Source organism: Penaeus japonicus, unplaced genomic scaffold, assembly GCF_977035675.1.
Source record: "Penaeus japonicus unplaced genomic scaffold, GWHDUDI00000001_assembly GWHDUDI00000021, whole genome shotgun sequence".
NCBI classification, from domain to species: domain Eukaryota; kingdom Metazoa; phylum Arthropoda; class Malacostraca; order Decapoda; family Penaeidae; genus Penaeus; species Penaeus japonicus.
In genome coordinates, this window is record NW_028234423.1 from 5,284,815 (window position 1) to 5,295,844 (window position 11,030).

The 11,030-nt window shown below is 44.6% G+C and overlaps 1 protein-coding gene across 1 annotated transcript in view; it reads left to right on the forward strand.

Annotated features, from left to right (window-relative positions):
• The window catches only part of LOC147469421 (uncharacterized), a 4,012-nt gene extending 135 nt beyond the window's left edge, over nt 1–3,877 (forward strand). Inside the window, 2 exon segments of the mRNA XM_086549018.1 lie at nt 1,363–3,553; nt 3,555–3,877. Coding sequence (XP_086405144.1) covers nt 1,363–3,553; nt 3,555–3,729 — 2,366 coding nt within the window. The 3' untranslated portion in view covers nt 3,730–3,877.
• The last annotated feature ends 7,153 nt before the right edge of the window (nt 3,878–11,030 follow it).

Here is an 11,030-nt window from a genome sequence, read left to right on the forward strand (position 1 = left end):
CTTGGCCGAAAAGCGTTGCCGTGCTGGCGGTATTTCTTCCTGTGACCGTGCACTAGGTCCATTCGCTGCAGGGAGCAATACGCATGGCTCTGTCAGAAAAAAAATGAAAAGAAAGAAAGAAAGAAAAAAAAAAAAAAAGAATCGGAGCTGTGCCGGGCGAAAAGTAGCCGTGCTCGCAGTATTTCGCAGTGGACCGTATAATAGGCTGGTACAACAGACGTCTTCTCATGAGACCGACCGCACAGTGGTCCAAAAACACCCAAAATTCTATATACAAACATACACAACACAAACAATGTCCCATGATTTACCTTATCAAACGCCCCCCACCCCACTCCCTCAAAAAGTAGAGTGAGAGAGAGAGAGAGAGAGAGAGAGAGAGAGAGAGAGAGAGAGAGAGAGAGAGAGAGAGAGAGAGAGAGAGAGAGAGAGAGAAGCAGAGAGAGAAAAAAAGAAAGAGAGAGAAAAGAGAGAGAGAGAGAGAGAGAGAGAGAGAGAGAGAGAGAGAAAAGAGAAAGAGAAAGAGAGAGAGAGAGAGAGAGAGAGAGAGAGAGAGAGAGAGAGAGAGAGAGAGAGAGAGAGAGAGAGAGAGAGAGAGAGAGAGAGAGAGAGAGAGAGAGAGAGAGAGAGAGAGAGAGAGAGAGAGAGAGAGAGTTTAACAGGTCCGAGACTTGGACACTGCTTATATGTGGTAACGTGGCCTAGGGAGTGAAGAACACGGCAGGAACAGCTTTCTTGGTTTATTGCTAAGCTTGAACAGTAGGACGTTGGAGTGAGGGCTGCTCCTCCGAGGAGGAGCGAGGTGTTGCTCCTCTGCTCCCCGAGAGGAGACTCTCTACCACAATGTGTGACTTGTCTCAGGAGATGTGTGAGTCAAGGTGTTTTCTTGTGACATGTGACATTTGGAATGTGATGAGGGAAGTGTTGCATCAATACATAGCTCTTGCAAAGGGAAAGACAAAACAACACTGTTATGTCTGGCGTGAGAGGGGAGACAGATAGATGAAGCAATGAGTGTACGTATATGTATGTATATATGTGTATGTGGTAGAATATATATATATAACAATTACAGCAGACATAAAATATGTAAATACAGTGGTTACATCGAGAGAGAGAGAGAGAGAGAGAGAGAGAGAGAGAGAGAGAGAGAGAGAGAGAGAGAGAGAGAGAGAGAGAGAGAGAGAGAGAGAGAGAGAAAGAGAGAGAAAAGAGACAGAGACAAAGAGAGAGACAGAGATAAAGAAAGAGAGAGTCAAAGACAAAGAAGAGAGAGAAAGAGATAGAGACAGAAAAAAGAGACAGAGGTAAAGAAAGAGAAAGTTTCTAAGGCATTAAGAACCCTGACATCAGATGAAACAGCAGGAACACTGCCGTTAGACGAGAACACCCGCCGACTGCCGAGTGAAAAACACCCCCCTGCAAAGGAAGCGGCAGAGGATACCTTGTTCCATGGAGAGTACAATCCCCCACCACCGGAGATTTTCGAGAGAATTACGGGCGAAAGGATTAGGAGACATGCACTCCACACCCACGGCGCAGCCGGACCATCTGGACTTGACGCAAATGGATGGAAAAATATCCTGAGCACAAGCAAGTTTGGAACAGCAGCAAACGACTTGTGCAAAGCCATAGCCGCCCTTGCAAGAAAATTAGCAACAGAGAATTGCCACCACCTCGAGGCCCTCGTAGCCTGTCGCCTTATCGCCCTGGATAAGAAGCCAGGATGCCGCCCCATAGGCATTGGAGAGGTTCTGCGAAGAATCATAGGCAAGGCCATTATGGGAGTCGTCGGTGACGACGTTAGACTAGCCGTCGGTAATCTACAAGTATGTGCAGGCCAACAGGCAGGATGCGAGGCGGCCATTCACGCCATGCGGGGCATTTACGAAGAACCTGAGTGTGAGGCCGTGCTGATGGTAGACGCCGAAAATGCCTTCAATAATATCAACCGAAAGGCTACAATTCACAACACTGAAATCAAATGCCCAAGCTTCGCACAATATGTCAGAAATACATACAGTAGCCCAGCAGAACTGTACATAAGCGACAAACGGACCAACACCTGTGAGACGATCATGTCAGCGGAGGGGACAACGCAAGGCGACCCAGTTGCCATGGCGATGTACGCCATTGGTCTTCTCAAGCTGCAAGATCACATCAGCTTCCAGCAGACAAACATTAAGCAAGTTGCTTATGCCGACGACCTGACAGGAGCCGGGAAAATAGGTGACATCCGGAAATGGTGGGACCTAATCCGAGCTCATGGCCCCCCACAAGGATACTACCCCAACGCCAGCAAGTCAGTGTTAGTTGTAAAGCCTGAATATCTCGCCAAAGCCAGAGAAGCGTTTTGCGAGACTGATATAAAGGTAAAGGCTGGCGGTGAGAAACACCTCGGAGCGGTCCTTGGCACAACAGCAGCCAGGGATGAATATGTCAAGAAAAAAGTAGAGGAATGGGTAAGAGAGTTGAAGACGCTGGCACAGGTTGCATCAACGGAACCACACTCTGCATACACAGCATTCACCTTCGGCATCAAACAGAGATGGAATTTCATAATGCGAACCATACCAAACGTTGAACCCTTACTCGCTCCACTTGAAGAGACAATCGAGAAGGTCTTGATACCAGCACTATCGGGTGGGCGAAATCCCACAGCCGTAGAGAGGACCATTCTCGAACTACCGCCAAGGCTCGGGGGACTCGGCTTAATAAACCCTTGCAAGACTGCAAGCATTGAATATCAAAACTCCGTTAGGCTTTCAGCCAGCCTAACAGAAGCCATTACAGCACAACAGACACACACACAGCCAGACGCAAGACAGCAACAAATCACCAGAAAGGAGATCACTAGTGAGCGGGAGACGAAGCAAAGGACCCAGCTACAGGATACACTTTCGCAGATCTCTGAGGATCTGAAGAGGAGAATCGAGATGGCACGAGAAGTTGGCGCCTCAAACTGGCTAACCAGCCTCCCCATCAAAGCAAAAGGCTTTAGCTTAAATCAACAGGAGTTTGTTGATGCTTTAGCCCTACGATATGGGTGGCCAATTGAGGACCTTCACCAACAGTGCACGTGCGGTTCGCCCTTCGACCCCAACCACGCCATGACATGCAAGACGGGAGGCTTCGTCTGCATGCGCCACGACGAGGTGAGAGACGTGACTGCGGAGATGCTGAGCGAGGTGTCCCGTGACATCAGGGGGGAGCCTCCCCTCATCCCCACAGGTGGCCGCAACTTCTCACTCCAGTCCACCAACTCTGCCGACGACGCTCGCTTGGACATCAGTGCCAGCGGATTCTGGGCACGGGGGCAGCGGGCCTTCTTCGATATTCGTATCTTCAACCCCATGGCCACGAGCAACCGTGCCCAAGATTTGAGATCCGCTCACACGAAACACGAAAATGTTAAGATGAGGGAGTACGGGGAGCGAGTGCGAGAGGTAGAGCAAGGCACCTTCACGCCCCTTGTTTTCACGACTTCCGGAGGGATGGCACCGAGGGCGGTTACTTTTTATTCATGCCTGGCTCAGCAATTATCAGAAAAGAGAACAGCAAAAGAGCTGCGTCGTGGCATGGATAAGATGTCGGCTGGCCTTCTCATTGCTAAGATCGTCACTACTCTGTCTAAGGGGAACCCGAAAGAGACCTGTAAAATGTACTAGCCTTAAGGACATAGATATAGAGCAAACTGTTGTAAATAGTAGATTAGAGATAAATATGTAAGTGTATTGTATTTTATATAAATAAAAAATGTATTCCTAATAGTATGTCGGATGTCGACCACAGCCATTGGCGAGGCCGGGGCCAATGGACTGTATTGTGAATTGGTTCTTATATACATTTCACAACACAGAGAATAGGAGGTCGAATTTCTCTCTCTAAAAAAAAAAATAAAAAGAGAGAGAAAGAGACAGAGACAAAGAGAGAGAGAGAGAGAGAGAGAGAGAGAGAGAGAGAGAGAGAGAGAGAGAGAGAGAGAGAGAGAGAAAAGAGACAGAGACATAGACAAAAAGAGAGAGAGAGAGAGAGAGAGAGAGAGAGAGAGAGAGAGAGAGAGAGAGAGAGAGAGAGAGAGAGAAAAGAGACAGAAACAAAGAGAGAGAGAGAGAGAGAGAGAGAGAGAGAGAGTAAAGAGACAGAAACAAAGAGAGAGAGAGAGAGAGAGAGAGACAGAGAGAGACAGAGACAAAGAGAGAGAGAGAGAGAGAGAGAGAGAGAGAGAGAGAGAGAGAGAGAGAGAGACAGAGAAAAGAGACAGAGATTCACAGAGAGAGAGACAGAGAAAAGAGACAGAAACAAAGCGAGCGAGCGAGAGAGAGAGAGAGAGAGAGAGAGAGAGAGAGAGAGAGGAGACTGAGACAAAGAAAGAGAGAGAGAGAGAGAGAGAGAGAGAGAGAGAGAGAGACAGAGACAGAGAAAAGAGACAGAGACTCACAGAGAGAGAGACAGAGAAAAGAGACTGTGAGGGTTGTCTTAGTCTATCATAACAGACAACCCAGCACAAAATAGGTGGTGATGTCAGACACAGGGTTTGAACGTTACAGGTTTATTCCATAACGCAGATAGTCTGACGTTATGGTGCACGAAAGATATATTCACTACAGCACAATGGTCACAGCAATAAACAATATCACAACACGTGTAAACAAGCGGAGAAATCAGGCGTCAGTGGAGCGGAGTCGATCCCCGGTCTGTCGGTATGATCCAAACATCCTGCTTATATGGACGGGGTTTGTATCCGCCGTCCCCGAATCTTGTCCCCCTCGGCGGACACTTGGAAAGGTAGTCTGGAATGTACAGGGCGTGGCAATCGAGGAATTAAGCTCGTTCTGAGGGTCTAAGGTACAATGTGTGGGCCACCCATCACTCAAAGTTAACCTGACCTGACCTCACGATTGCCTCACTAGTTAATAGTACGAATATGCATATATATGTATATGGATCTATTGCTGTAATTAATATTTTATATAAGCATAATACATAATTCTATATAAGCATTCTATATCATTCTCACAACGCTCGGCCACCTATGAAACAAGTCGTCCTCGACTTGCAAAGATATATAGCATGAGAATATTGGGCATGCATGAGCAAAAAAGTGCAAAACAAGGAATTAGAGAAATAGTATACGCGTTTTACTAAAACCCTCTTTCAATGTAGTATGAAGATTCAACACCCCGAGTAGACAAACATCTTGATTGTGCAACGAAACCCATGCGGTTGCAAAGGTGGCTGGTCTTCAAGATGGAGGCGTCGGGACATCAGGGTTGACAAGGCTGGTTTGCCAAGCCGTTCTGGTGGAATCATCTTCAACTTGCAGACCTGGAATGAAGTGACAAAGTAGTGCCCGATGCATACATAGCAATTGCATTCATGATTGGCAGTGCCAAAATAGTAGGGTGGGAGGTAGAGACTAATAGATAATACATGTATATAGATATATCAAAATATTATTTAGACATAACTGAAGTAATGATGATTAACTTAACTTATTTGTTCCTCTCTGCGGCACGTCGACAGATGATGCGGCATGTAGTTTAACCGACACATTTGACAGGAAATACGTAGATTGCGGCGCAGAATGGGTCAAGTAAGTGATAAGATGGTAGCCAATCTCTCCATTTCTGTTAAAGAGTACTAAGGGAGACATGGATTCCAGTGCAACAATTGTAACATCAGAATATGTTGCTGGAATAAATTTGATAAAGAAATTATGAACATATGCAGGGAAGATAGAAAAATATTGCAATGTCAAGATAATTTAAATCACGTGACCTTGGCTGTAGTAGTTCTGAAAAATGAAGAGTGAGTATACTTCATATAAAGAATAGATATGGGTATACCAAGTTCGATTTCAGAGAACGCACATTATGTTTTGAATTGTGATGAGAGGCCTGGAATAAGAGTTAATTACCAGTAAAAGAAGAAATGCATCGCAAAACAAAAGGAATTCACTGCTCATGTGCGGCATTCTAAGAAATCTGAAAGTAAAATAATTAAAGTTAGCATTGACATGAGAAATTTTATAATTACTGATATGACCGTGATAGGTCGTTACCTTACCCGAGAATGAGTTCTCCAAGGGAGGCGCGGCTGCTTGGCCGAAAAACGTCGCCGTGCTGGCGGTATCTCTCCTTCTTTTCGTGACCGTACGCTGGGTCAATTTGCTGCAGGGAGCAATACTCATGGCTCTGTTAGCCGAAAAACTGCCGGAGCTGCGCCGGGCGGAAGTAACCGAGCTCGCGGTACTTGCAGTGGACCGTATTACAGGTCGTTACATCAGACGTCTTCTCGTGAGACCGTCGTGGCTCTCTCAGCCAAACATCGGGGCAGGCCCGGAATAACTATAAACTAAATGACCGGTTTGGCGGTCCTTGGGATAAATGAAAAAAAGAAGGAAGCACCCGAGTCTCATCCTCGTGGAGGAGGGCTGTGGTAGGCCGAGACTAGGTAAATGTGATGAAAACCGAATCTTGTCCTCAAAGTGGTTAATTTTCTTAACAGAGGAGATGCTAATAAGCCAAGATGGGTAAAAATAATGAATGAATGTGATGTGGCGACGATTTAAAGTATATTCAGTAGCATTATCGTTCAATAGTTTTCAATAGTTGTCAACGTAAAAATCAATCAGGTAGGTAATTGGGAGAGGAGGGATTAGTAGAAAGATGAGTTAGGCGAGAAATATTGTGCAAATAACTATTCACTTAATGTCCAACAAAACAAGGGCGATAAAAGAATTATTATGGGTGGCACACGTCGTCCTACCGGGTTATTAATATTCGTTTTATGCCATGACATCCTAGTTGAAGTGTCAAAGTGTGTTTGTGAACAGAAAGATAAGAACAGTTAATGCAAAAGTGCTAAGTGTAGATGGTGTATCTAATGTGAGTTGTGTGTTTGGTGTTTGTTTGTGTGTATGTGTGTGTGTGTGTGTGTTTTCGCAAAAGGTAATAAGTCGCATAATAAATAAATTATATAAGGCTATGTAAAATGATTAATTGAATTGATGAAATAATAACATCTAAAATTACTTCACACGACAATTCCGATAATACGACACCTTAACTATGATAAAACAATAATGATGAACTAAGAATAAAAATACAAAAATGGAGGAAGTATTATACAACGTAAGAAAAAAAAATATATGAAAATAAATAAAATTTGTAACAACCGAAAAAAAATAAATATCACAAAAAGTATTTATATCCAGATCGTTGAATTAACACATTCGTCTTGATAGACAGGTCTGGTCATCGTAATGTAATATTTTACTTTAGTGGGGTCCTGAATGACCGCGAATGACCTGCTAGAGTACGAAATGACCTAGCCAAGTGACCTAGTGTTTCTGTTTTTAGTAATTTTAAATATACATATAAATATTCTTATTAAAATACATGCGATATTTGTTAAAGAAAATAAAATAAAATAAACGTTACTGACACTAAGATATTGTTAATAGTTTCATAATATTTAGCTGGTACAATAAAATCAATCTCGTAAATTATGAAAGATTCGCACTAGACATATGCGAATGATCATATAAATAATGATTATGATGATGAAAGTAATCCGAGTCGGAAATATTCTGTTCAATAACTGATCCGTCGGATAATCTGCTCGCTGCTTGTACAAACGGCTTACGGCAACCCTTAGCGGCTGTGGCTGTATTTAGGGACACGTTTTATGCTGCGCTTGACCGGCGAAGTTACGCTTATGCGATACATGAAAAATGAATAAAAAATCGAATTTGCCATATTAAATAGACCAATGACGAACTAATTGAGAATGAGATTAGATTGCAGCTAATGAATATGAATTAATAAAAATCACGCTCTTTGAAATAAATATTCATAAGAAATATCTGGAAAAAGATTTATGCAATTAAACAAACATTAAAAAAGATCGATAAAATATCAGGAATTATATCAATGATTATACAGATAATGCGAAAAAAAAGATACCTTTTGTTATACACACACTGAGAAAAAAAATCTGAGGGAGAAAGGCGTTATTAAGAGTGGAAAAATAGTCGGAGAAAAAATAGGGTGAAAATTGAGACACGGGGGACAATGCTTCCACTGACTTACCTTGATTTTCCTGCCAGACGTGCTGTATTTACTGCTGTGATCACGTGAGAGTGAAAAAATGAAAGTACGTGGCGAGCGGTCCACGATTTTTAAGAAAGAGGAGGCGAGCAAGACCCTGGCTGACATCCTTCTGTGAGGGTGGGCGGGAGGGTAGGTAACGTTCGGCGTAGCGGGCTTCTTCTTCGGAGCAAAATCGTGGCACCACCGGCTGGCACCCGTTGTGAGGGTTACACCACTGTTATCAGTTGTGGACCACCGCTGCCTCCAGTTGTGAGGGTTGTCTTAGTCTATCATAACAGACAACCCAGCACAAAATAGGTGGTGATGTCAGACACAGGGTTTGAACGTTACAGGTTTATTCCATAACGCAGATAGTCTGACGTTATGGTGCACGAAAGATATATTCACTACAGCACAATGGTCACAGCAATAAACAATATCACAACACGTGTAAACAAGCGGAGAAATCAGGCGTCAGTGGAGCGGAGTCGATCCCCGGTCTGTCGGTATGATCCAAACATCCTGCTTATATGGACGGGGTTTGTATCCGCCGTCCCCGAATCTTGTCCCCCTCGGCGGACACTTGGAAAGGTAGTCTGGAATGTACAGGGCGTGGCAATCGAGGAATTAAGCTCGTTCTGAGGGTCTAAGGTACAATGTGTGGGCCACCCATCACTCAAAGTTAACCTGACCTGACCTCACGATTGCCTCACTAGTTAATAGTACGAATATGCATATATATGTATATGGATCTATTGCTGTAATTAATATTTTATATAAGCATAATACATAATTCTATATAAGCATTCTATATCATTCTCACAGAGACAGAAACAAAGAGACAGAAACAAAGAGAGAGAGAGAGAGAGAGAGAGAGAGAGAGAGAGAGAGAGAGAGAGAGAGAGTGTAAGCCCCCTCTGCTGCCGGTGCCATTAATTTGTAAGCCACCTACTGGCACTAGTTGTAAGCCACCACTGAGAGCAGTTGTTATAACCAATCGATGTCCTGGTTGTAGGTCGGTGGTTAAAGAGACAGACGTTCACGTGCCATGGTCTTTATTGTGGACTCTAATACACTAGACCCTGGCCGAAGGCCAGAGGTCAGAGCGGTTCGCTCTAGTCTGTCTGTCTGACCTCTCTGTCCTGATCTGTCTCTTTGTGATCCTTACATGTCCTTAAGTACAAATCTTTAGTCACTTTCTTCGCCTCGGGGCTTCCGTTAACAAATACAGCTGCCTAGAAAAGCTTGTGTTCCGAGGCGGAAACGAACACAGGAAGCAGGATACGTCAGGTCAAGACACACTGTCATCGATATTGCATTGAATTAAGTAGTCATACATGATCAATGTCTTATGTCACATAATATCGATACCAGTGCCTTACAGAGAGAGAGAGAGAGAGAGAGAGAGAGAGAGAGAGAGAGAGAGAGAGAGAGAGAGAGAGAGAGAGAGAGAGAGAGAGAGAGAGAGAGAGAGAGAGAGAGAGAGAGAGAGAGAGAGAGAGAGAGAGAGAGAGAGATAAGAGACAGAGACAAAGAGAGAGACAAATATAAAGAGAGGGAGAGACAGAGACAGAGAAGAGAGAGAGAAGAGAGAGAGCCAAAGACATAGATAGAAAGAGTCCGACATCAATTGGCAGGACACGAGTGCTGACGTGACGCTACTTCCGGTCCCCACGAGAGGGAAGACCTGCGGCGTGACGGGCTGGTGACGCGGCGCGGGAGGTCACCACAGGTCACTGGGCAAGGCCGGCCGAAGACCATGGGGGGAGGGGAGAGGGGGGTGGGGGGATAATGGTTGGGGTAGAGGAGGATTGTGGTTGGGGATGTGGTGGGGGAGGGGGGTTGTGGTGGGGGTAGATAGGGAATGGTGGTTGGAGGGTGGGGGTTGTGGTGGGGGAGGGGGTTGTGGACGAGGTGGTGGGGGTGGAGGAAGGATTAGGTTGGACTTTGTGGTTCGGGAAGAAGGGTTTTGGCGGGGTTAGAAGGGAAGGTTTGATGAGGTTGGAGGTTAGGGGGTGGGGGGTGGGGGTAGCTGTGCCAAGGGCGCAGGTTTTAAAAGATTACAAAGGCATGAAAAAAATATATGAGAGAAAACCGTCAAAAAAAAAAAAAAAACGAAAACGACGAGAAAGAAATAAAATAGATAGATAAATAAAATAGATTAAACTTCGAAGAAGCTCATTACATAAGTATAAACAACGACAAAGAAAACCAAATGCACAAGAAGACAAATAAAACACAAATGCCAAGAAAAAATAAAAACAATAACAAAAGTATGAGAGAGAGAGGGAGAGAGAGAGAGAGAGAGAGAGAGAGAGAGAGAGAGAGAGAGAGAGAGAGAGAGAGAGAGAGAGAGAGAGAGAATGATAGAGAGAAAACCAAATGCACAAGAAGACAAATAAAACACAAATACCAAGAAAAAATAAAAACAATAACAAAAGTATGAGAGAGAGAGGGAGAGAGAGAGAGAGAGAGAGAGAGAGAGAGAGAGAGAGAGAGAGAGAGAGAGAGAGAGAGAGAGAGAGAGAGAGAGAGAGAGAGAGAGAGAGAGAGAATGATAGAGAGAGGGACAGAGTTAGATTATTATTATTCAATCAATCTATTACGCCTATAAGCGGCAGATCTTGCAGGTCACGCTGGATGCACACACACACACACACGCACACACACGCACACACACACACACACACACACACACACTCAACATAGAGGAAACAAGTCTATACAATCAACAGCCACCGAAGTGAGGATGGCGAGCAAGAAGCACATCTAAGTTGTCATCTGTGAGCAAATGTTTTCAAATTTGAAGTAGGGTCTGTCCCTGTGGTAGTAAAATTGTCCCTGTGGGGCGGTGGAGGCAATGGTGGTCAAGGGTGTTGGCGTTGGGGCGGTTGCACAGCTTGCAGGAGGAGAAGCGCGGCACGTCCTCTGCTT